The sequence below is a fragment of the Lonchura striata genome, chromosome 10, assembly GCF_050655825.1.
Source record: "Lonchura striata isolate lonStrDom1 chromosome 10, ASM5065582v1, whole genome shotgun sequence".
NCBI lineage: Eukaryota > Metazoa > Chordata > Aves > Passeriformes > Estrildidae > Lonchura > Lonchura striata.
In genome coordinates, this window is record NC_140712.1 from 25183962 (window position 1) to 25210362 (window position 26401).

A 26401-nucleotide genomic window follows, 5' to 3' on the forward strand; every position below is an offset into this window, starting at 1 on the left:
ATAAGTACGCCAGCATCAGGAAATCCCCCTCTAGCATGTTACTGACAGCTTTGCTAACAGCTCCCACACATATCAGACCTAAGCAATGACAGGAGAAAGAGCAGGTGGATCACAGCAGTGACCTGTACTGCCTTGGCTTTCCACCATAGCAGTGTCCCACCACCCCTGCACCAGAGAAGCCCCACACAGAACACCTATGGCAGAGACGTCTTTCTCCACAATTTACCACCACAGTGGTAGTGGCAGCAGGAATTATTGACTGTGCTGAATATTTCCCCTTAATGAACAAGTGTGTCTGTAGTGTTCTACTGTTTAGGCCAAGTTCTCTTCATAAACCACTTGGACATACGACTCAAAGGGATAATAAGTTTGCCAGTTACACTAAATTAAGTGTAGCTGTTGATTCCCTTGAAGGCAGACAAGTCCTGCAGAGAGACCTTAACCATTCAGAGAGTTGGGGAATCACCAACAGTACAAACTTTGAGGACAGGTGTTGGATTCTAAACCTGGAATGGGGTGACCCTGGATGTATGGGCAGACTGGGGATGAGAGGCTGGACAGCAGCATTGTGGGAAGGGATCTGTGGGTCCTGGTTGATGGCAAGTTGAATACATCAGCAATGCCCTGGCAGCCAGGATGACCAAGGGTGTCCTGGGGGGCATCAGGCCCAGCATCACTGGCTGGGTGAGGGACATGACTGCCCTGCTCTGCTCTGGTGTGGCCTCATCTTGAGTCCTGGGAGCAGCTTAGGGTGACACAATACAAGAAAGATCTGGAGCTATTAGAGAGCATCCAAAGGAGAGCCACAGACATGGTGAAGGGCCTAGATGGGAAGCCATCCTGAGGTCAGACCTCATGGGAGTCTGCAGCTTCCTTATGGAGGGCAGCATGGATCTCTGCTCTCTGTGACAGGACCTGAGGGATAGTCTGGATCTGTGTCAGAGGAGGTTTAGGCTGGGTGCTAGGAAAAGGTTCTTCCCCCAGTAGGTGATTAGGCACTGGAACAGACTCTCCAGAGCAGTGGTCACAGTCCCAACACTGCCAGAACTCAAGGAGTATTTAGACCACAATCTCAGACACATAGTGGGATTTTGGGGTGCCCAGTGGTTGGACTTGATGATCTTTGTAGATCAGTTCCAACTCAGGATACTCTATGTTTCTATGATAATTACCTGTGGTTTATAACAAACCGGTCATATGTTCCAATAAGAAACTACCTTTTTTAAAAAGTCTACATAAGACAAAAATCCTAGCACTTCTCCCCAAAAACCCACAAGCAATAGCTAAAACATACATTTGGTCTAAAAAAAAAATAAATAAAAATAGGAACTATCTCAGGTAGTGACTTCATTTTCTTTGCAGTGTTCTTAGTATTCCAAAGCTCAAACTCAGGAACTGACCCATTTGTTCCACTACTGTTTTATACAGACCAGAAGGATAAAGCAAAAAGTAAAAGAAAATCACAGGTGGATTAGAGATGTGTGGTGTGGATCCTCTGCAATAACATACATCCTGGCAAGAAATCAGGAAAAGCTGATTGCCTGTCTACACAATCCCCCAAAGTTTCCATATCAACTGGCAAGGCATTCCACTACATCGCACAGAATGAAAACAAGTTGGTACTTCAAAAGAAAGAATCCTCTAGACCCAAGCCATTAATGATCCCCATTAACTCCACTTCAGAATTCCTGATTTCTAGCACAAAGAACATTATCTTTTCTTAATATCAATTAGAAAGCATTTAATCTCAGATTACCCAATCAGATCAGGAGGAGAAAATGATGCCTTAAGTCTGCAACTGAAGTTCTTACAGAGGGAGAAAAGAGGTATATGTCCCAACAATGCCATAGTTAACAGAGCAAGGCAAAATCCTGTAAACTGAGCCAGTCAGACTGAGGGACATCTGCTTTCTAAGAAGGTAGGAATTATGGCATTAAAATTACAATAGCACATGACAACAATTAATCTCGGGGCAAAATAGGATTAACATGTTCCATCCACACAGTTTTCCTACTTTTCAGAATCTGGACCTAGCAGAAAAAATTATTTCCCAAGAGAGCAGCTCAGATTCTGGATGAGATCACTACAGGAGTTCTGTTTGGACCCATTGCCTGCAGAAGCAGCGCAGCAGCTTTGTCCTTCTTGGCCAAGAGCCTGCCACAATTACCAGGGTATATGAGCACCTAGTGCTGATGGCATGGCTTGTTTCTCTGGCATCTGGCACATCAGTGCCACTCATTACTCTGCACTGCAACAGTGAGAAAGGCATATTTGCCAGCTGTGAGTACCTTTCCACCCACAAAGCCACCACGGAAAGTGCAGCAGAACCTGAGGGCCAAGACCTGAGGTCACATACAGTAAAGGCTCAGCCCTGGTCCTCAGCCTACAAAGGCCACCAGCACTGGAGCACCCCAAACCACTCACCTGAGCGCAACACTTGCGTAAACAGAAATTGAGAGCAGCTGGTCAGAGACTCACTCCTTGAGTCCACACCAATACCAGCAATTCTTTGAAAGCAAAGGAAAGGGAGCTGCATTCACAACAGGGTAGAGAGAAACAAACCAAGAAATCTGTAAGAAAATTATACACAGCTGCTGAAACTCACATTTTAAAGATTATTTTCCTACTTAATCCTGCTTCCCCTTTGCTCATCATATTTATCTTAGCAAGGTCCAGCTGACTAGGAGTAGAAAAGCCTACTCTAAGCCACTGTTTCCAGGCACACTAGAGAAAAGTGGATAGAACCAAAGTGAAATAATGAAACACAACTTATAAATAAGGCTTTCCTTCCAAAATCTGGACGTGACTGATATCAGAATTCCAGCAATATTTGAAAACAAAAGCAACAAATAAAACCAAACCCAAACCAAAAAAGCACCCAGAAACTTGTATTAACTTGTATTAAGTATCTCTAGTTCCAACAGCTCTGCTAAACATGGAACAACACAAAAACTATGAAAACTTCAAAAGCAGCATGTATTAGAACTTCTCTTATTTAGGAGGTCTCTACTCTGTAGCTGCAGCTGCTGTGCTTACAATGCACATGGCCATCAAGAGAATGCTGCCTTTGTCAAACTAAAGAAATGTCACTGCAAGACAAAAAAATACTGTAATGGACAACATGAAACAGCTACCAGAGCAAAGTTTAAAAAACTGTTCTGCATCATACAGATCAGCCATAAATTTTTATCCAATGGATGAGAGTTGCTAATTTTATAAGATGGAGAAAATGGTGTCTTCAACAGCTTTTCCTGTTTTTCTGCTGGCATTCAGTGGAAGCACATCCTCTTCCTCCCCCCAACCACTCCTTTTTTTTTCCCTTAACTGGTTCACTCAGTACTTTTGAAGAATTCTTATTTGAAAGGAAACCCAACACAGATAGGGAGGGACCTCTGAGGGGGGAAAGGGTAATCAATTTGGCTTGATAGACCACTGATCTGAACTAGTAAGATATTTCCTTTGATCTTACCTTTTTTTTTTTAAAGCTTAACAGAATCTACCCCTCAGTATTCAACAGAGGAGCTTAACAGAAGGACAGAAGCTGAGAAAATTTGGTTATTTTATAAGAATGATGCTTTCTGTGAGTATATCCTGTATGATTCATTGAAGTCTCAGCAATTTCAAATGTTCAAAAATTTGAGTTGCAGAGGGTCAATTTAAAACTTACTGACTGAAAGTGGGGGTGGGCTAAAATTAATGTAACAATGTTTGGGCAGAATATCACAAAATAAAAAAAACTGGTGTTTGCTGAGCCTATGCTGAGCTGAAGTTCAAAACGGCTCACTGAGGCTTTGGTTTCTTATTTTCACACCACAGCCTTTTGGGTGTCACAGTAAGAACTTAAAAACACATAGTAGGAACAAAAGAACAGTTTGAAATACAACAGGCAAACAGAGATGAAGACTGACAACTCCCTGGCCTGCCAAAGCAGAATCAGTATACTGGCATCAGAAGCATGATATGAATTCCATCTTCCCATCTACTCATGGGAAGCATCATTCCTATGAAGGAATTAATTTTTCACAGCTACTCTGGTTCTATTAGCTCCTCCACTGAATATTGAGGGGAAAATTCTGTTCAGCTTCATAAAAGAAAAGAGAACTCTGAGGATGTGTAATGTCCAGAGCAGGTCTCTTGCACAAAAATGAAACCATCTAAGACCATATATAAAAGCACTTATTTTACCAACTTTAGCAGATGTTTTAATGCTATCTCATTTTAAAACTAAGTTCTGCAGGTCAAATAGAACCAGAAACATTCAGTAAATATTTATGTTCTGTAGTTGAATTAAAATATATTTTGGAGACAATAAAATTTTAACAATGGTGGGCGATTGCAGCATTCAGACCAAGCCTATGCAAAATATACTTTCTTGTACAAGAACTAAGATTGACTAAGAAGCTCTCAGCTTCCACTATGAGCTCCACTACTCTGGCATTTAAGTCCTAGGAGACTGGAAAACCCATCAGCAGTAAAGATTCAAATAGAATACTAAATTAATGTCAATCAGCATGGCTTTACAGAAAATATGACCTTCCTTCTTAATAAAAAACAAATAAGCTTGTCAAAATCTCAAAGGTTGTATTGATATAGTGCAATCATTATTTTCTAAGTCATGTCATATAAGCTTACACCGTGACTTGTGCTGCTCACTGTGCATTCGCAGACTACCTGAAAAGGAGGAAAGTGGACTGGTGGCAAAGTTTATGGATAGTACCAAGTATGGCTGCAGATGAACTGCCAGGGAAACTTCACACTGCTGAGTTTCATTTGCCCCTTTATTTATCAGTATAAATCTTATATGAAGTTACACTAGCTATTGCTAACCAGAGCTAACTCTTAACACTGGAGTATCTTGAGGTTATAAGCTCAGTTCTATTCATGAGTCGGCTCACTGCTCAGCAGCAGTCAGAAGTCAGGAAAGGAAGGAAAAAAACCTTGTGCCACTGTGTAAATGCATAGCTCTAGCCCACTTTGAACACTACATACTTCTGTTCCCAGCATCCCAAAGAGGTAGATCTGGAAGGCATTAATATAAAATATAAAATGAAATATCTGGAATAGATTCCCTATAAGAAACCATTAGGTAAGTCTGGCCTCTGCAATCTGGAGAAATCATGAGAAGGCAAATATGCCAGACCTATAACATAACCAGATTGGACAGGATTGTCCAATATAGGAAGGTATATCAAAATGAGACCAGACAGGAATAAGAATCCAAGCAAATAAGATACAGTTGCAGGTTTCTTCCTGTGACAGGTCCATGAACCATCCTATTCCTTGCTTACTTCTACTTCCAGGGAAAAACTTTGTGGAAGATGAAAAGTGCTGTTACTAAACAGGTAGAAAACACACTTCTCCATGAGCTGGAAAGAGATATGAGCCAGGATAGTACAAGGAAGAAATCAAGAAATCTTTTACCTACTCATCTTGCACTCCTGCCCATGCATCTATTTTTTTTTTTTTTTTTGGTCACTGTGCTGCGTGTCCCTTTGGCTTGAACCAATACCAATACCCACCTAACATACAGCAGCCTTAGAGAAGATGTATTCCTACAGAATACAGGAGTAGCTGATTAAAGTATGTCTAACTGGTAGATCATAGGGGTGCTTTTCAAGTCCCACAGAGATATTCTTTACCAGTTATCCAGGAGAAACATCTGAGGATTCTTGTGACAGGAATCAGCTGGAAAGAGCAATGCTTGGGATTATTGCAGCCACGTGTACCAACAAGAAACAGCAAAAGTTTGAAAAAACCCCTAAAATTATAAAAATTCTTTACCACCAAAGTAGTCAGTAAAAAATAGCTGCTCAAGCAGAAACTGCAAAGTTAAAACAGCATTTAAAACTGCAGCTATATTCCAAAGGGTATTATCTCATAGTACATATGGAATGCAGACAAGACTGTTCCCAGTTCACATTTTAAGCTGCTTCTAGATTGTATTATCAGTTGTGACCTGAAATTTCACTTGTAGCAGTCTTCCCCACTTCCTCCCCACAAACCATGCCATAACCATAGCTTACTGCTGTCACTGAGAGAAGCCTGTCTTGCATGCAAGATCTACCACCATCAAGTAAATCCTGGGATTATGGCATAAATCCTCAATTTAAGCTTTTCAACATTCAAGATACACCATCTCCTGCACAATCTTCCTGTACAATCTTCCTGTCATTTTTCACAGTCCCATATAGCTGCTTAACACATTTTAAATTGTGGCCATTATTCTCACATGCACTCCTTGTGCCTCTGACAGATCATCTTGCTGCATTTCAAGATCCATGCTTACTGAATAAACATGGATCCAGACAGGAAATTGCAAGTATCTAACTTGAGGCAAAGCTTTTTTTTAGACCCCCATAATCCCAAAGCCTTTCTCTGTTGTCTGGATGTTCTGGCCTTAAGTGCTGCCAGGGAGATTTATTAGAGAAATTGTGTGTGCCACATGTACACACTTGTCACAAACCAAGGAGCCCCTATAGTAATACCTCTGGTCCAAAGGCCAATCCATGTCTACTGGATCCCCAGACCAGAATCTCTCATATCTCTACTGCTAAGCACATCAGAAGCAGAAGCTGCTGGGACGCAGATAAGCTTTTCCTTTTCCAAAAAATATACTAGATACAGATACTATGCAGCACTAGCTGGAATGTATAGTCCCATGGGAAATTCTGTAGGTGTGTAAATTAAGGCTCTAAAGAAGAGTGGCAGTGTGACTAACACCAGGTTAAGCTTCAAGCTTTCAGTTCAGGACCACATGTTTATATACACAGTTTATATCAGAACTTTTGTTTACCCATCCTTCTGTCGGTAACTTCTGCATACCAAAGCCTGGCCCCTAATTCTGTGGCCAATAGGCTTTCTTAAACAGACTTCATAGACTTAGATTCTCTAAATATTTTTGCTTGGTAGACTAGACCACACATCTACATGTTTTCTGATCTCTTTGAAGAACTACAAGACATTTGAAAAGCAGAACTTCCCTTTGCAGAACCAATGGTGACTCTTCCCAGATAGACACTAATCCTGCCTTATATTGTAGTTGCTGCTGTTTAGCTCAATAGGTCTGACAGCTGGTTAACAGACTTGCAGTTCCACAGATCCATCACAGAAACCTCTTCATATACTGCCACCACATTCATCACCCTTTGCTCCTCATGAACAAAGCTAGGGCACATTGATCACACCTTGCTCCTCAGGGACTACGCTAGGGAAGTGAGTAGGATATATTTTGCTAATATTAATCCAGATGTTTTATGTCTGACTTAGAAGAATTCTTAGGCAAATGTTATGGTAACTTATTAGTGCTCTAGGCTATTTATACTATAGGCCCTGTTGCAGCTACTTCAAATTGAGATCTGCCACGTGTTTCAAATTATATGTTTCATACATATTTTTTTAATCTGTAAGTGTACACACATGCACACACCATCTTGCAAGGAGGGAGAATTTCCATCCCCATGTTAAAAACTCACAGAGAAGGTGAGACCTCTCAGTCAGTGGCACATTTGAGAAGAGTCCAGGTACTTTCTTTCACAGCTATCCACTAGGAGAACAGCTTCCTCAATGGGAAAAATTCAGAAGCTTTGACAAGAGTGTAAAACATACAGTAAATTATAAGATAGTCCTATATAAACTAGGTTTTGCAAGTGTCATCTGTGCTTATTATAGTAACTTATGTTACATAAAAGTATTATAAAGAGAGTTCAAGCTTTCCACAAGCTAAGCAAGCCCAATTTCTAATGGTTGGTGCCATTTTTATAATGCTCTTATTCATTGTTCTCAGGAAAGGGAGCTTCAAAATTACAAATCCAAAAGGTCATTTGGCTACTTTTACACACTACTTGCAACACCTTTTGTGCATATGAAAACATATTCTAAAACCTCGGAGGAAAAGATCTATAATAAATAGCTTACAAAGTAAACTATGCCATCTGAGCAAGATACAGAAGGTAGATAGATTCCAACTTCTAACTAGTCTAATAGGCTTTAAAGCAGCACATATTTTTATTCAACTCTATTCTCAGTAATAAGATCTGTACTTTTAAGGTAAATTCATTGCATCCAGCATACCATTATGACTGTTTTCTTTCTCATTCAGCTCTGCAGAATCCTGGGCGAACAAGTCAGCAATTGAATCACAATCAGTTTTATTCTTTGTTGTTGGTTTGGTTTTTCTTTCCAGACCCAAAACAAAAGTTAAAAGTTAATGCATATAAACCAAAAAGCTGACCTTTGACTTCAGAAGAAAATTGAGCCAGATGTCGATTTACAAAAAGCCGCAGTTGATGATTCAGATCACAGTATAGAGTATTAATGTCCCAGGAACGAATTCCTGTAAAAAAACAAAATAAAACAAAGCAAAACAAAACAAAAACAAACAAACAAACAAAAAAGGAAAAAAGTAAGCTGTCCTTGTCATTATGTCATTACATCTACTCCAGAAACAGAAGAAGAGAAAGAAAGGTGAGTAGGACACCCAAAGACCAGGGATGCTACACTAGATGAGCATACTTAGGATGGAGAAGGCCTTCAGAAGCAGAGGACCATAAGATACTTACCTTGTATAAGACATTTCTTCCTGAAGAAATGAAGTGTTCCATGAAGGACATGCTGTAAGCAAGTCTCCATTCAACTTGGACTTCATGCAAGGGAAATCAACAAGAGATGAGGCCAAATGAATTACACTACCCCTTAACAAACAAGTACATTATGTTAGGTTTACATCTGCACTCTCCAGCACTCGTCACCAGTAGAGATGGGCTACTGTGTGGTTATGCTACTGGAAAGCTCAGAGACATCAGTTTCTTTGCCCTTATAGCCTGTGCATGCTCCAAGCCACAAAAGCCCTCCACCCCTCCAACTCACTCTGCCTAATCACTCCTTCAAAGACACTGATCCTACTGAGACCATTTGAGTCTGTTCTTTAATCTTTATAATCTTTGTCAGCTAGTTACCTTCATATCACAGCAGGAAGGTGCTTCTGCTCCCAGAGCAAGTGGCACCAAGCCATACAGGGGAAGTCACCTTCAGACCTCAATGTGAACAGATGTACATTCTGGAGGACACCAAACACTACAGACCACCAATTTTCACATCCCAGTAGGGAGCAGCCTTTCCTAGATGGTGTGACTCTACACTGTGCCACAATGAACAAAAGCAGGGTATCACTACAAATCCTTACTCCAGCATCTGGTGCTGATGCCTGCTGATGTTCAGATGTTGAAGGCCAATGCCACAGACTTCTAAGGTTAACCGAAACAAGAATTTCAGCGCCAATATTTATTGATGGAGTCCTCCCTGAGAGTTCTTTCACCATTTCTCTTGCATAAAATACATAAAAGTTGCATAAAGTACATAAAAGTTTTATTGCCTCTATTATCTACTTTCTTTCAAGGTAATGATGTTAATTTTCCATGGAGATATCATTCCCATTTACTGCAGTTATAGCTCTCCATGTTGTGCAAAGCTTTTGCTGGCCACTGGTGGGAGAGGATCCTCAAGGGCTCCAGCTTTCTACACATACCAAGACACAGTAATCATTGAATCACACAGGTCAGTAGTCTCAAGGCTGTAGAATCTACAGCAGCTAAAAAAACCTTTGTGCTTGGTTTCTTTTTCTGGTGACAGCTGACACAGTGGAGTAGCAAAGCTTATTTATGCTTATTTATTAACAGTATTCACTTCAGACTGCACAAAAACTCCTCACTAAATCATCTGATCTTCAGGGGGAAAAAAAGAAAAGAAAAAAACACAGAATACCAAACAACTTACCAGCACAGCACCTTTCAATTTGGACATGGGATACAAACAAACAAAACACATGGAACAAGGAGATGGACAAAGTGTTTTCCTATCCTACACTCCAAGAGAGCATAATTGTTTAACAAAATGTCCAGTGTAAGAGAATATCAATGCAGTAGTTATGAGCATTCTGACCTGGACAGGAACAAGGTGGCACTCTGCAGGGCAAATCTTGCTGACTAGCTGCTGTGTCATGGTCATCGTGTCCTACTGCAGCAATAAGTGCTATTTGAGGTACTGCTACATCCTCTAGGTTGCAGAAAGAATAGGTGCTCTTTCAGAGCAAGAAAGGGAAGAGTGGAATTATCTCACTTGCAACAATTTATCCATAATTTTCTTCCCTACAGGTAGTCTGAATTTACTCAATCTCTACAAATTTGCCACTATTCCAATTTATCACTTCATGGCACATAAGCCTTGCTGATTAGAATCCTCTACTATGAGAGTGCAGACTATACCACAATAACGGTAAATATTCAAGCTCTTTGCAAATGCAAAGCCTAAATAAGGGGTCATGTGACTCATCAGTTTTCCATCTCATTCTTTATGCCCTTGTGAATGCTTTATTTCCTGCTGAGGTAATTAGCTTAAAAGATTTGGCCTTTCTCCCCAACACTAGACCAAGTCTTACGGATATTGTTTCAAAATTAGACAAAAGTAACACAGTAACAGAAAAATAAAACTAGCATTTTTCAGACAGCATGTTCGAAAAAGTGTTGTTCAGATATCCCATAGATTCACAATGTCATAGCCTACAAAGCTCTACACCTGGAAATGAGCAGGTTCCTATAATGCATTGTAGCCACTATTGCATTCTCCTGGACTATGGTATAGAAAGAAGTCTGGAAAAATATACTTTTTATAGCAGTCAGGGCAGGAGATTTATCGACTGAAAAAAAAAAAAAGTCTTTGGTTGGTTTTTTTTGTGTCGTTGTTGTTGTTTTTGTTATCTGCTTTGTTTTTTGTTTGGTTCTTTTTTGGGGGGGGGGTTCTTTTGGGTTTTTGTTTTGATTTTTTTTTTTTATGCAGACAGGGTGCCACAGCCAACAGGACACAAAACAAACCCTAGCTTTTTCATCCTTTGTATAGTCACTGCTCAGCAACTTGTTCTACCTTCACATGAGCCCTCTGCAGCAGCTAACATTTAAGTAAGAATAATTTCTAAATTTCTTGAACTCCCCGAATCAAGAGTGCAGCTATCTACAACACCATAATATGCAGACTATTGACAGATCTCAAGATTGCTGTCATTTTAACTATTCTCATTTTTCATACCTTTCAATTTGCAAATATTGGTCCATTTTAAGAAGAGGTCATCCTCCCATTTCATAGTGTAGAAAACTAACTTGCTGGAGGTCCTATTCCATGTAAGAGATAAAACTGAAATCCAGATTTCCAGCTCTATGTGATTCACTTCTACTGCCAGTAACTTACTAATACTGCTGAAATGGCTCCCTCTCATGCAAATAAAAGTGTTTACATTTGGCAGAATTTCAGCAGTTTTCTAGTCACAGAAGGCCAACTATAGAACTTATTTCTACTGTGGCAGTTACAATTTATGTTGCAAACAGCATGTTTTTCCTCTGCAGTGGGAATTCTCAGGTTACTGGCATGTGACCACAGAATCAGAGCAAAATCCTTTAGTTCACAGTGTGATCTATCACCATTTCAAAGATTCAGACAATGGATAAGGATGTAGGTTGGCACACCAGTTCAGTGAAGTGCCAAGTGAAGATGATCATCCTGCTGTGCTGGAAGCAAGAGTGGCCCCTTCAAAGAAAGCCTTTCAGAGGCCAGATGGTCACAATCAGATCTACTACTCCTGAACTAAAGCCATCCCTTGAAAAAGGGAATGAAACACACCTCATTAACAAAGTGGCCTGCTAACAGAGGTAGCTGGAAAAGCTATAGTGAAGAAGTTGGACAATATTTGACATTTTTACACCCACCCTTTTCTTAAATTGCATGTTCTTCGGTAATGCTGATGCTTGGGAAGAAAACAGTCGCAGAATTATCTCTGAATAACACAGTTTGGCCAATACTTATGACTGTTATTTCAACCCAACATGCCTTGGAAGTGGGGAGCTGAGGGGAAGAGTGAAGGTGAGTCAGAAGGTTGTTACTTTATTTCACTAAGGTGTGCTAAACTGCTTATTAGAACAAGGGTTCCCTTAAGGTCCTGATGTAGCTGATCAGCTCTCCTTTGTCTTTTGGTCAGAAACTATCAGAAACTGCCACAAGGGAAGAGCTATCATCTCAGCACCTCCTTCCGCCTTACTTCTAAACAACACTGTGTCTAATATACAAAGCCTAATTCATTGCCAAGACCTCTGGATGTTATTAAAATATGGATAACAGAGAAGAAAAATGCCATGGCAGATCTATCCTGCATTGTGTCATTCCTGAAGCAGGTCACTGTGTGACTACTCCTCCCTCACTCTGGTCCATGGAGCTATAGACAGGGAGAGGCCAAACTACAGCAGACCCTTGTGCACAGCCGTCCCTGGGACCACAGTGAACAGTCTAGCAAGACAATTCCTCCATCATGACAGAATTTTGGAGTAAGTTTGAAATAAGATGCACCCTACCAAACCTCTACTAAAATAAAGACTGAGGGGAAGGAGAACCACGAAATGTCTTTAAGCTTTAAGATGTTCGAAAACTGCTTTAGCTATATCTCACTAATGGATATAAAGCAATGATCAGGGGAGATGCCGCAGAGCTCAGCCCCGCACTGCGCCGGGGATCCGAGCCCCGCCCAGCCTCACCCTCCGCCCTGGCCCCTACTGGGCCCCACGGCGTCAGCCTCGGCCTCCGCCCCGCGGTCCCGACAGCGCCCCGACCCATCCCGCAGCCACCGCCCGCAGGCCTCTGCCGCTCTCCGGGAGATGGCAGATGAAGCCCTGCGGCGAGACGGCGGTGCCGCAGGGCGGGGAGGGCACCGGCAGCTCCGCCTCATCCCAGGCGGCGGCAGGAACGACACGGCAGGCGCGCAGTTCCTGCGGCTCTCAGGGGCAGGGATCGCGTCCGCCTCAGCCCGGCCCCTCCGCCGCGGCCCCGCTGCTCACCGCGCTCCAGGGCGCCGCGCAGCGCGCCCCGCTCCGGCTCCGTCCCGATCTCCCCGATCACGGCCAGCAGCGCGTGCCGCCCACCGCCCGGCGGCGCCGCCGCGTCCATGGCGACTGGCCCCGCCGCCGTCTCCATAGCAACGCCGCGGCCGCTGCTGCAGCGCGCGATCACTGGCGCGCGGCTCTTAAAGCGCCCTGACTCCCCCTCTGATTGGCCGAGCCGGCACGTGGTCCTGCGCTGCTGCTGGAGGGGGCCTGGCCTGCCCATCCGGGGCCCCGCCCGGCTCGCGCCCCCTCCCGCCCCGCCCGCGGCCCCGCCCAGAGCCCAGCCCCCCGGGCTCCCCCGCTCCGCCCCGCGCGGCCCCGCCGCAGCCGCGCCCCCCGGCGGCGGGAGCCGGCCACTGCCTCCGTGCTGACCGGCCACTGCCTCCGTGCTGACCGGCCGCTACCTCCGTCCGGCCGCTGCCGCTCCCGGGCTGCCCGCCCAAGGCAGGTCGTGCCGGCACGGAGACTGCCGGTGAGCCCCCGCCGGCTCTAGGGTGCGACGTCTTAGTTCCTTCCGTCAAGATCGACAGAGCGGTACAGCGACCAGCTCGGATGCTCAAAACCATAAGCGGGCCTCAGACCTTTGAAAGAATAAATCAGGGGGGAAGGCGTGTTGGTTTACACTTTAGTTTAGAATTTAATTTCTTAAATACAGAAATCCACGGAGATTTTTAAATGCTTGGTGTTGAGTTGTTCCAATACCCACAATAAAGCCATAGAAGACATAAAGACTCCAAGGCTTGGTATTGTCATTCACCTTCTTTATTTCTCCACTATTGCTTGCCCATGAGCAGGTCCCTTTCCGGTGGTTCTTCCTTCTGTTCAATTAAAAGTAAGTGTAATGCTCTCCTGGGATAAATAATGGGATTTCCTGGATTCCAGACCCATGGGCTACAAGAACAATCTGAGCTGCCGGTGCAAAGCTGATGCGAGCTGTCCATGGCTGTACTGGCTGGCTATGGTGTATGCAGCAGTTCTTACTGTCTGCGGTGATGAGAGAGGCCATATCTTTGGGCACAATTTGCTCACAGTTCTGGCCAGCTACTGCTGAAAAGAAGTTCAATGCAGATGGCCTTAAGCTGAGACATAAGAGATCTCTGGATTAGATATTAGAAAAATTATTTCCACTGCCAGGCATTGGAGCCTGGGAATTGTTGCCCAGGGAAGAGGTGGAGTAACCTCCCCAGCAGTGTTCAAGAGGTGTCTGGATCTGTATCTGGATGATGTGGTTTAGGGGTTACAGTGGTAGTGCTGGGTGGATGGTTGGACTGGGTGACCTTGAAGGTCTCTTCCAACCTTGGCGATCCTATGATGCTATGTGCAAAAGCTGAGCAACCCCAAAGTATGAGACTTCTACAGGCTGAACAAGGGAGAGACACCAAAAAGTAGTTTCAGGCAGAAAAATCTGTGTCTTTTCTGACAGATAAGGAAGGACCAGCCTGTGCCGATGCAGTTGGGTAGAAAAGCAACCCAGTTATTATTAAATTACACCAGTCAGCAATAATAGGCAGCGTTTCCTAAAACAGTGTCAGGTTTTGCCCTGCAGTGCACAGGATTTCCACAGGTGAGCTATAGTTTAGAAACCTGATGGACAGATAAGTCAGCATCCTGCCCTCTTTCATTCTTTTGTACCCACCAAGACTACATTTGAAGCCTCATAAGGTTCAGAAAGTTGGTATTTTGGCAAGCATATATGAATCTATAGTGTCATAGGACTCTGACAAAAGATAGTCAGGGGAAAAAAAAAAAACAACCAGAAAAAGGGACAAAAATATAAAATTATTATCTCTGCAGGCTACAGCTGATGTTACTAGCTTTTGGAGTTTTCTCAAATTAAAATCTTAAATCAAAAGGTGGTCTAGTTCTCCGCAGATAAATTAAGAGATAATGCAATAGGTCTTTTTCACATTAAACTATGATCACACCACAGGCTGTGAACTTTATGAACTAAACCTTGTAAAAAGGGAGAATTAGTATATCAAAAGGATTTAATTCATTTCTGTGTGTTGTAACCTGCATGGAAGCAATAATTTAATTTTAGAGGACTGCACTGAACAGGCAAATAAGTGAATAAAATAGTAAACCTGAAAATTAATGCTAATGCACATTAAATTCTATCATGAAAGTAGGATTGTAGGTCGTGGAAGGAAAAGATGACAACAACACATGAAGGTGGAAAATATTCAGATATTTTCATACCAGCTGATAGAAATACCTTCTGTTTTCTGGTGATTCAGACTTAGTACTTGCTGCTTGTTTTTGACATGGTAGCTTTCCAGAGCCGCAGCTTTTCACTGCAGTGCAGAGATGCTCTTCCAGCTGGCTTTCTGCCAAGGAGAAATGAAACAGGAGACATGCAAACTGGAGTGAAAGCTTGAAAAGAATATCCAAACACAGAGACTAGAAGCTCTGGGGAAGACTTTACAATTAAAAACTAATTCTGGTGATGTGACCATTTGCATTCTTCTACTGTACCATCAGTTAATAGAATGATGATATTTCTGTTGCTCTCTAATGTGAATCAGAGATGTCTGTGGTCATGGTAGAATTGCAGTAAAAAAGGCTTGAGTCCTAAGTCTGTGTGCACTGCATGAGACAGTGAAATTAGGTATTTCCAGTTTACTGAGTGTAAATTCACACTCCAAAACCATATAATAGACCCATACAGAAATGACGGCATAAGCTTCTGCTTTCATGCACTGCAGCAGTAGCTGGCATCCCCATGAAAATCAAAAGCTGACTGTGCTGAATGCAGATATTAGAGGTCCTGACAAACAACACAGAAGGAGAGTGGCAAAAGCAGAGTAAAGGATTACTTTACTGAAGGACGAATCACAGGTAAATCACTTTTATAAAAGGAGATTTAGAAAATAGGATCAAAATAGCATAAAAGGATTTTCACAATATTGTGAGAAGAACAATCTACACTATTTCAATTCCTCAGTCCTTAACCCTGGAATGATTACTTCCTGTACTTCCCAGCTAAAAATTTCCAAGTGAATAAAAGTACTTCAGGCAATCAGAGACCTTTGACAGTACCCAAGTGAGGATAATGCCTTTAACAGTGGTGAAATATACTATCATTTTGGCTGGGACATTTCTAAGAAACAGAGAAAAATCAGGTGTCTACCTAAAGGGACTTCGTTCAAGTCTTGATCTCTCCTGTGGTAAGCACAGCCATCCCTACATGGAGCAGAAGAACCCAGCGCTGATAATGCTTTTATGTACAGATGGAGTCTTATGGTTGTTTATACGGACACTTCCAGAATGTATTGTAAGATAGAGAAACAGAGGGCTAAGCTTTTCAGTTTGGCCAAAACACATTTTTGCTTCTCTTTAATCCCATGGGTAATCAGAGTAGTACTCCTATTCCTTCCATTTTTATCTTTGAGAAAGTGTAGCAAGATACTATCTCCTGTGCAATTTGGAACAAAGCTCTGATCAAGGCTAGGCTATAAGGGCCAATGAAATTATCAGATATGGTCATTGTGTCAAGTGACTCAGAGCTTTGGAATTAAAAGACATGTTTATCAGACTTTGAAAGGTACTAATTTGTACTTTTATGGCAGTCCTTCTTTGAAGCCAAGGTGATTTTTAATCAATCAAATACTAAATACAAACTGGCGAGAATCCATACCTCTTTGTTTCATTTTCCCACATAACTAAAATAAGTCAAAATAATATAGCTGAAATGGTCAGGCAAAGTACAAGTCTAAAAAATCGAACATTACTGAAAATTTTTTGCAGACTAAACTGTGTAGGTTGCCCGCAGCCTTTCTGAACAGTACAAAGAAATGATAATGCCACACTTTCCACCATAATTGTGCACGTCTTTCACAGCTTCTTCTGTTCAGTAAAGTCAAGCACTGATTTCAACATTTCTCCAGAAAAAGGTGCAGACAAACTGCACAATCCCGGCTTGTAATGAAGTAACTCAGTTGCAGTATTTCGTGGTGCATTTTGTGCGATTGAATAGGTTGCTAGCGTTCAGAGAAAGTGATACGCACGTAAATAAAGCGAACACTTGAGAAGTTAATTTTTTCTGGCAATCACAGCCCCGCCTGGCATGACCGAGTATCTGAGCCTTCTCGTTGTGGCGTTCATGCAGGCAACACTTTGTTGTAGTCAGCCTTCGGCAAATGAAGGACGCGCATGATCTGCGTTACCGGTAAGAGTCCTGCCGGAGGGGGCAAGAGCGCGCCAGGGGCGGTGCCGGGGGCAGTGCCCGGCGCCGGGCGGGGCGGTACCGGGGCGGTGCCGGGGCGGTGCCGGGGCAGTGACGGGGGCGGGGCGGTGCCGTGCAGGGCGGAACGGGGGCGGTGCCGGGGTGGTGCCGGGGGCGGTGCGGTGCCGGGGGCGGTGCCGTGCAGGGCGGTGCCGGGGCGGGGCGGTGCCGGGGGCGGTGCCGGGGGCGGTGCCGGGGGCGGTGCCAGGGGCGGTGCCGGGGGCGGGGCGGTGCCGGGGGCGGTGCGGTGCCGGGGGCGGTACCGGGGCGGGGCGGTGCCGGGGGCGGTGCCGGGGCGGTGCCGGGCCGGGGTGGTGCCGGGGGCGGTGCGGTGCCGGGGGCGGTGCCGTGCAGGGCGGTGCCGGGGCGGGGCGGTGCCGGGGGCGGTACCGGGGCGGGGCGGTGCCGGGGGCGGTGCCGGGGGCGGTGCCGGGGGCGGTGCCGGGGCGGTGCCGGGGCGGTGCCGGGGCGGTGCCGGGGGCGGGGCGGTGCCGGGGGCGGTGCCGGGGGCGGTGCCGGGGGCGGTGCCGGGGCGGTGCCGGGGCGGTGCCGGGGGCGGTGCGGTGCCGGGGGCGGTGCCGGGGCGGGGCGGTGCCGGGGCGGTGCCGGGGCGGTGCCGGGGCGGGGCGGTGCCGGGGGCGGTACCGGGGCGGTGCCGGGGCGGTGCCGGGGGCGGTGCCGGGGGCGGTGCGGTGCCGGGGGCGGTGCCGGGGCGGGGCGGTGCCGGGGGCGGTGCCGGGGGCGGTACCGGGGCGGGGCGGTGCCGGGGGCGGTGCCGTGCAGGGCGGTGCCGGGGGCGGTGCCGGGGCGGTGCCGGGGGCGGTACCGGGGCGGTGCCGGGGCGGTGCCGGGGGCGGTACCGGGGGCGGTGCCGGGGCGGTGCCGGGGCGGTGCCGGGGGCGGTGCCGGGGCGGTGCCGGGGGCGGTACCGGGGCGGGGCGGTGCCGGGGCGGTGCCGGGGGCGGTACCGGGGCGGTGCCGGGGGCGGTACCGGGGCGGGGCGGTGCCGGGGCGGTGCCGGGGGCGGTGCCGGGGCGGGGCGGTGCCGGGGGCGGTACCGGGGCGGCGCCGGGGCGGTGCCCAGTGCCGGGGCGGTGCCGGGGGCGGTACCGGGACGGGGCGGTGCATGAGGCAGGCTGGTCCCGCCGGCGGCGCTCTCCTGATGTAAGCAGGGTAGCATCAGTCTTGTTCGTCGGCGCGGTGCAGCTAAAGTGGGCGAGCGGGGCCGGGCCTGGCCGCCGCCGCCGTCTTCATCACCCGCGTTCGATTTCTCCGCGGAGTACCGCGGGGAGAGCGGGCAGCCGTGCGTCGGGGCCCGGGAGCGCTGGGGCGCTGCGGGCCCCGTCTGGGCAGCCCCGGCAGAGCGGGACGGGACTCCAGAGGAGCTCTGCCGTGACCCGGGAGCGAGGGCGGAAGGCGGCGGTCGCTTCCGCTCCCCCGGCCACTTGGGTGTCGTGCTGGCGGCTCGCGGTGACTCAGCCGTCGGTAGCACGCCGAGCCTCTGCACTCACGGCCCCGAGAGCGGTGAATGCCAGGCACTATTTGTTCCTAAAGTAATGGCGCAGAGAACAGTGCATACGGAAATTGGCCGGGTAGGTTTTAAATGCGTCTGCATCACAATAGTTAAAATCCACAGTACAAAACATAAAGCTGGTTTTCCAAAGACAAGTAGCATCCTTAGTCTTTTAGCAAGCTTAGCTATCTTGCTGGGTATCTTCGTTTGTTGTAACTAAGTCTCATTTGAAATCAGGTCTGGAATTTGGTCCTTTTTCTAGGAATACTGTCCAGTTTTGAAGATGGGGCCTAGGGCTACACTGAGACATGGAGAACCAGATTCAAAGTGCAAGAAATGAGAATGAGGAATAGCAGTCCTGCTTACTGTTTCCCATAGTTAGTGGTCTGCAGTGGCAGGGAGCTTTTGGATGAAGATCAACTAGAGCGTCAGCTCACTATTGCAAATTCTGTAAGATACAAGAAATTTGGAAAAATCCTCCAAATATGAAAAATCAGTCACCACACCTTCATTCATTGGAAGTCTGGTGTTGGACATGTTTTGTTTGAAGCAAAAGGAAGCAAAGATTCATTATGCTCTTTTATTCTTTCTTAGACAAAGATAGCCATGCCCTGTTTGTAGTTTATAATTAGACTCAGAAAAAAGGCAATCTGCCAGCTGCAGAAAAATACTTAAATGAAGGTATTTATGTTATAAAGAAGGGAGTGCATTTATTCTCATAGCATAACAAAGCTGGAAAAAGTGAGATTACAAATTTGACACAAATAACGTGCAGTCAGCTTTAAAACACACACATATTTGGCATTTACAAATTTGACCACCTGGACTGAGTTTTCAATTTTGTCCTATTGAAAAAAAAAAAAAAAAATCCAAGACTGGAAGGAGATTCTAAAGATAATGTAGTCAACTTCCCATTTCAGACCAAGATCAATTCTACACATTTACATTTGTTTCTACTGAAAAAAAAACCAAAACAACAAAATCTTAAATGTTAGATATGGCATGATTTTTTAGAACTTCTTTAGGCTTGCCTTTAAAATATTTTTACTTATTTGTTTAGTCTTTAATTTACACCTCCTTGGAGTTAATTTGAAAGCAAATTCAGTTGTCCTCTAAACTGTATGTATTATTGAGAAACAAATTATTTGCCACCAACTTTTTTTCTATTTGAAGAATGTTATGGTAGTCAAATCTTTTGCCATCTTCTCACTAGATGCAGGGCTTAACTTAGGCCGTGCCAGTAGAGAGTACAAGAATTACTTCATGCGTCTAAGGTCTACATACTACACACAAGTATAATGCTTATTGTTTGCTCCATTTTTTTTTTTTGTGGCAGTAGAATGATATTGACTCTGTTTGTGAATCCTTTATTGCTTTATTGCCTCCATTGCTTTATTCTGCAGAAATACCATACAGCCCAGCAGCCCCCTCCTGAATTTGTGAAGTCAGTTGTTTAATTCTATATAACATTGTTCTTACCTGCATTGTACTTTGTCCATTTTCCAGACAATTAAAAAAAAACCACCTTTCTTCTAGTACTTCTAGTCCCCCTCAATTTCAGATTGCTTGTGGATTATAAGTGTACTTATTTTGTGACCAAAGTGATTAAAGAACAGTGGACTAGGAACAGCACACTGATGTTTGAACCCTCACTTAAATGTACTTGTTTTGAAGTAAGGATTATTACTTTCTATACCAAACAAGTTTTTTACTTACCTTATTGAAACTTCATCACCACTATGCTTCCCTAGTTTGCTTATGAGAATCCTATATAGATACTGCTAAAAGTCTTTCTATTAGTAAAGTTGTTATTCTGCCACTTATGTTCTGTTGCTCTGACATAAGATCAGTGTTAAGCACCTTGTCTTTAGAGATCTATGTTGGCTCTTAACTCCTTGTCTTCCAGATATAAACCTAATTTGTGTGAGGATTTTTTAATCAAAGTTTTTAAGAATTTGAAAGGAATTTTGAGAAAGTGACTGGCACATTTGCTGTTTCTAGTCTTCATTATCCACTGTGAATTTTGTAAGGTAACTGTTAACACTTCTAAAAAAAACCCATTTCAATAATACAGCTTAATATACATGCTGAAGCATCTTCTGATATACAAAGGAGCATCTTCTGGGATTTGAACAATCAAGCACTAAAGTATCCCTCCTGTGTAGCAATTGCAAACATTTGTAGCCTTTTTAATATTCTTAACATGCATGTGCAAACTTGGACTTCACATTACACACAAAATTCGTAACATACTCATATTTACAGTGTTTCGCTATGTACAATCTTTTATCTCTGACTTTACATAGTAAGCGTTTCTTTCAAGGTACCATTTTTCCGATTCTGTGGTTTTGATTCTACAACATATTATTACATAAAATATACAGAATTCTCATCTATAAAATACAGAGGTGCAGAAATAAAAAACAGAACTTGCAAAAGTAGATTTAAATTACGCTATTCAAACTCACTATTTTTTAGGCAAGAAGGTGAATGCTGGAAAGACAACAATACTGTCACAATTATGCGCAAGGCTTCTCCGATAACCGTTTGGTCATATAAACACAGGGAAATTAACAGGATTTCACTCTCCCGTGATATCCAAGAAAGGACCAGATGGTGGCTGTCCGGGGTACGCGATGCTCGGTCCGTGCGGGATCCCCAGCACTGGGCTGTTTTGTACCTCAGATGAAAAGGGGATCGGGAGAGCACCGTGCGGACTATTCCCGGCGCGAACCCAGCACCCGGTCCGGACCTCCGCCGCCGCCTGGCCCGCCATGCACCACAGGTCGATGCATTCGCCCTCGAGCGAGCACCGCGGACGAAAGGAGCGAGGCTCTTTGTCTCTCCTGAGCTGCCGCGGAATGCCGCGCGGGCGGCGCCGCTGCGGGGCGATCTCGGTCCGGTCCGCAGGCTCCGGGCCCCGCCACCGCCGCATGCGGTAACACCGCCCCGTCCCCCCGGTAACACCGCCCCGTCCCCCCGGTAATAGCGCGGGGCGGGCGCCTCGCGCGCGCCAATCGGCGCGCGGCAAGATGGCGGCGGCGGGAAGTGCGGCTGGGTTGGGCGGCGGACGGGCGGGCGGTGGAGGGCCCGGCCGGGCTCCGCAGCCTGTGGCGTCCTGCATGGAGCGCGGCGGCAACAGCCCGCTGGACCCTGGCTTCTCTCAGCAGGAGACGCCCCTCCTCATCGTGGAAGACTCGCAGCCCCAGGGCGCGGAGGCAGACGCGGAGCGGGCTTGGCTCGGCGTGATGGCCCGCCGGCCGCCGGCCCGGCGGAGCCCGAGCCCCGTGCTGGTGAGCGCCCGGCGCGGTCGCAGCACCACCCGGCCTTGCCCGGCCCGGCTCTGACGTGGCCCCCGCCTCTGTCTTCCAGGACATCATTCGCGGTCCTGCTGGCAGCCCGGCGCCGCTGGAGCGACTCGCAGGTAAGGGCGGGGCGCGGGGTCATGGCGGGCCCGGGTACCGCGGTCGCGCTGACGGCGCCGTGCTTGCAGAGCCCGTGCAGAGCCCGGCCCTCCCGAGCGCCTCTGGACCGCGGGGCTGCGCAGCCGAGGAGTCTTCAGCGCCCGGCAGGGAAAGCAGGTACGTGGGATGGGCCATGGCGGCTCTCGGCCGCCGCCTCTCTGGCCTGCTGGAATCTCTCGTGCTGAGGACAGGCCGAGAAGGCGGGCTCGGCGCTGTAGCGGCCGTGCTCGGCCCCGGCCAGGATGTGCGGTGCGGAGGGCTTGGAGCGCCTGGTCGGTGCCAAGTGACCCTTCGGAACACGAACCGCGGAAATGCGGCCTGCAGGAGCCCCTGCACAACATTAGCGAATCTCTCTGTTGCAGTGCCCTTGGAAAGGCCGGGGAACGAAGTGAAGGTGATGTTGAGGACTGTGCTTCTTCACCGTGTGTAGAAGGTAACTTCTCCATTTCAGGTCGTTTTTTTTGGGTTTTTGGAATAGTATCGACCGTCTGCGCAGTTTTTCAGTTGAGCTGACTCACTTGTCTCACCAGGAGTAATTGTGCTGTTAGTAATAGGTCAGAAATTGACATCCTTTTCTGAAAGTTTATTTGTATGCTTTGGTATTTGAAAAAAAAAAAAAAAAGGTTGGTTTATTTTTGTTAAAATGGATCTTCAAGATTGAAGGTGGTTTTAGAAGAAGCAGGGATGCATTGTGATCGTTAGGAAATGGAGCCTTATTATGAACTGGCATAATGGCTGTTGTCATCAGAGGGTTTTCAGACACAGGCTGTGTATTATCAAGATTATTTTCTCTTCATAGAATGGAAGTCTGCTGCAGTTCCTAATGGCATTACATAAGCCCTTGCTGATTAATACAGATTTTTGAGTTAGTGGCCATTGTCCCTGTTCTGATACCATATTTTAATTAGTACAGCTGAGATCAGATCAGTTAGTTTATTCAGAGTTTCAGCAATAGTCTAAATACTTTATGTTAGAGGGGATGTCTTTTGCCCTTGTAAAAATTATAGATAGCTCTTGATTTTTTTCTTTTTAGTATGTATGTTTGTAATGGATGTCTGGTGTTAGATACAGGCATGTCACAGCTCCAGTTCGGAGTTCTAGAACTGTCACAGAGCCAGGAGTTTGAGAGTGACTTGGTGCCTAATGAGGGAGATGCTGGGCATCCGCCCCACTCTGGACCCACTGTCCTTTCTTCCAGACTTATTAAGAATGAGTCTAAATATGGTAAGTGAAAATGATCATAGATGTCTTCTTGCTACTGTGTGGATTCTTTCTGGTTTCTTTAAATTGCAAATGTTATATGTTTTTGACAGGAAATATGGTATTAGTAGTTTTCAAAAATGAGTTCACAGCTCACTGATTGTTGCAAAGAATTTTACCCCCTCTTTCCTTTGGACTAATTAATTTGTTTTCTTGTACCTGTCCAAGCGCTACCATTTATTCTTTCACTTTTTTTTCCTAATCAGTTTCCAAAATATTTAGACAATCTGCTACTGAATTCCTTCCCTGGTAAAAAACTCATCCTGGTTTGTTTTTTGGGGTTTTTTTTTTTTGTTTGTTTTTTTTGGTTTTTTTTTGGTTTTTTTTCTTATTATCATAGATAGTTCAAAATTATTTTTTTTTCAATATAAGGCTTGCCCTGGTATTTGTGTAAATTACCAACCTACATTTTTTTATTTGTATATTAATCCAGGTATTTTTCTTTTATCTCTCTTCCTAGAACTTTGTGCAGACAACACAGAAACTGACTCCAGTACAGAAGCACATACTACTTTGGAAAGCCAGGCAGAGAAGTCTGAAAGGTAAAGCAAGTCTGTTTTCTCTGTAGGTTGTTTGCTGTAGGCACACAGTTTGTGCTGATTGGGAGTGGGGCTGCAGCTGAGCCTCATCCCCAGTGGGCCCAACTGTGAAAAGCAGGTGAGCAGCATTGACAGCAATGAGCCATGGAGTGCTAGGTGTGCTGACCAATCACCATAGGGAACAGAGGGCATACAGGTGCAATGCATGAACATGAGGGGTATAAAAGGCTGGGCTAAAGAATAAGTAGGGCAGATGCTTGAAGCCTTCTGAAGTGGTGTGGAGTTACTTTGTATGGATTGAAGTTTTCTAAAATTGTATGAGGCTATGCTGTGTGTAGTGGTTGTCTCAACTGTGATGTATACTGTGACAGTTTGTGGACATTCTGGAAGGTGATTTGTGTCTTTTGTTACTAGATTTTTAGATGTGGGAGAGGGTTCAGGGCAAAAGAGAAAGGGAAAGATGACATACTACTTAGACCTTTTTGCAGCAGTGCGGACTAAGGAGTGCTCTCAGCATTCCTTGGTGAGAAAAGATGTGATGTCAAACTCCTAAACGCAAAGATATTGATGGGTTTGTTTTTAAGGGCAAGTTCACTGCATAATAAAATATGGCAGTAATTTTCCTAAAAAGGTATGACTGGACTATACTAGAAGTGATACTTCATTTTAAGTCACAGAAGTTATCTTGAAATAACGTAATCACTGTGGCATGGACTTCGGCTGGACAGGAGAAATCTGGAGGCTAAGTGATGGTGTTTCAGGATGCTTTTTTGTATTTGCTATTGTAAGCTTTGTTTTATCTGTTTTTAAGTGTAAAACTTCAGTTTGTTGAATAGTACTTATTCCACCCAATGTAAAACTTATATAATATTCAGCTCACCTTGTATTATCATATTCTGCTGCAAAATAATGTTGAAAGAGGTGAAGTAAAATTCCTGGAATCCGCATTGAATAGAAGTCAGTAGAACAATCTGCATTTCATTTAAGCATTGCTTAGATTGGTAGAAAATGTAAAAAACTATTCTGAAAGTATAACATATCAAGGATGAAAATGCTGCTTTGTCAGGAGAAGTTGGTCTTCCTTCTCTCATTTTTTTTCCCTGTGTTATGCATGAGTGAATGCCTTCTACCTGTTACTGATAGATTTTCTTTGTAGTGTTGTGGTCTTCATATTTTTAATTTCTCAGGTCAAGGACTGTGTCTTGCATTTTCAGAACTCTTCAGGAAGCAGAAGAGCATACCAGAAGGAAAATGCCTGTCAATGGTGCCAGTAAAACTGAGGAATCCCTTGGCTCTGGTAATGAGGAGTCAGCTATCTTCTCAACTCAGGAAGAGATGTTTCCTGAGAATCATGCAACAGGTAACAATAGACAAGCAGAACCAAAATGTCTATCCCAGAGGTAGTTATAAACATCATACCTACTTGATCTTCACAGATATTAGTGTTTTAGGGTGTAGAGTGCCATGAGTATTTTTCACGTAATTTCTGCAAAAATTGAGAACACTTCAGAACTGAAAGGCTACAGCCTCATTCACTATAGTATGGAACAATATCTAAATGTCGCTTCCTGCTAGAATGGTTACTGGCTTGCTAAATACATTTAATTTCCTTTCTTTCTGTGCCCCTTGAAGAGTAAAACCAAAACCCAACTTTTACCCTCTTCTGAAACTAATGATGCTCTGCCTCTGTAATGACAAAGCAGCGTGGATAATTAGTGTAGGCAAACTTATGCCTAGGGGTGTGTCATCTTCTGAATGAACCTTCTCTATCCAGAAGATTCAATAACAACCTTCTCCTCACACTGAGTTAGTGGTCAGTGCAAGGTGTCTTTTATTGCAAGAACTTTGCCTATATTTGTATTGTATGCTGGATCAGGTATGCTGATATTGGAGCCATTGGGGATTTTCTTTTAATTCCCAGGTGGGAAGACTTGTACAGTCTAAAATTTGTTCGGGTTTTTCTTTTTCATCTGAACTATTTTGTCCTCATGTTTCATATACTGAACTGTCACATGCAGTCCTTTACCAGCTCTGAAAATCAGCTTGTCATTGCCTATCCGAAAAGGAGTTGTGCAATAGCATGAGTTTAATTCCTTGTAATTTTCTAATCACTGGGGGTTTTGACCATATTTCTATCTTTGTTTTCTTTTGTTCAAAGTCACTGCAGGGAGTGGCTGCCCAATAACCAGGGTGGAAGATGGGAGTTCTCTGGCATGCACCCCTGCCTGCAGTCTGCAAGTTCTACAGCTCTCTGGACAGGCATTCCTTGTACAGGAGGGTGATTCCACGTAAGCAAAAAATCTCCAAGCTCTTTTGAGAATTTAATTGCAGTAGTGCATTCCCCCTACTGTCTTCATTAGTCAAGGACTTCTACTTGGTTTAATTTTGCACTATGAGAGGAGTATGGCCTTATTTTGTGATGAAATGAATGAATGGTGGCCATGTAATCCTTGGCTGTTGCTAGTCTCTTACTGGTGAACACCTGA

At 45.0% G+C, this 26401-nt stretch overlaps 3 protein-coding genes across 16 annotated transcripts in view; 1 reads left to right on the top strand and 2 right to left on the bottom strand.

Annotated features, from left to right (window-relative positions):
• The window catches only part of MAP1A (microtubule associated protein 1A), a 52896-nt gene extending 39829 nt beyond the window's left edge, over positions 1–13067 (bottom strand). Inside the window, exons 1-3 of one of the 4 annotated variants that reach the window (XM_085589102.1) lie at positions 12870–13011; positions 8559–8638; positions 8231–8332 (exon numbers count right to left, since the gene is read on the bottom strand). In XM_085589102.1, the coding sequence (XP_085445228.1) occupies positions 8231–8332; positions 8559–8628 (172 nt within the window). In that variant the 5' untranslated portion in view covers positions 8629–8638; positions 12870–13011. Of the gene's footprint in view, positions 1–8230; positions 8333–8558; positions 8639–9936; positions 10077–12869 lie in introns of those variants that run through there. The other 3 variants (XM_085589103.1, XM_021541823.3, XM_085589101.1) reach the window with 3 other exon arrangements.
• Positions 13068–13527: 460 nt separating this feature from the next.
• LOC110476680 (uncharacterized) lies at positions 13528–21587 on the bottom strand. The gene is made up of 6 exons (XM_085588146.1): positions 21405–21587; positions 18198–18640; positions 16922–17071; positions 16045–16097; positions 15130–15241; positions 13528–13993 (listed from the first exon to the last, which is right to left on the bottom strand). The coding sequence occupies exons 1-6, from the start codon at positions 21585–21587 to the stop codon at positions 13741–13743; spliced, it is 1194 nt and encodes a 397-aa protein (XP_085444272.1). The 3' UTR covers positions 13528–13740.
• An 87-nt stretch (positions 21588–21674) lies between these two features.
• The window catches only part of TP53BP1 (tumor protein p53 binding protein 1), a 28470-nt gene continuing 23743 nt past the window's right edge, over positions 21675–26401 (top strand). For 4 of the 11 annotated variants that reach the window (XR_014957728.1, XM_085589104.1, XM_085589106.1 and 1 more), the window contains exons 1-7: positions 21675–21945; positions 22025–22233; positions 22479–22549; positions 23182–23340; positions 23837–23918; positions 25103–25275; positions 26074–26203. Coding sequence is in view for 10 of the 11 variants with exons in the window: in XM_085589104.1 (XP_085445230.1) it covers positions 21685–21945; positions 22025–22233; positions 22479–22549; positions 23182–23340; positions 23837–23918; positions 25103–25275; positions 26074–26203 (1085 nt within the window). In the remaining variant the exon portion in view is untranslated. The remainder of the gene's footprint in view (positions 21946–22024; positions 22234–22478; positions 22550–23181; positions 23341–23836; positions 23919–25102; positions 25276–26073; positions 26204–26401) is intronic. The other 7 variants (XM_085589105.1, XM_085589108.1, XM_085589110.1 and 4 more) reach the window with 3 other exon arrangements.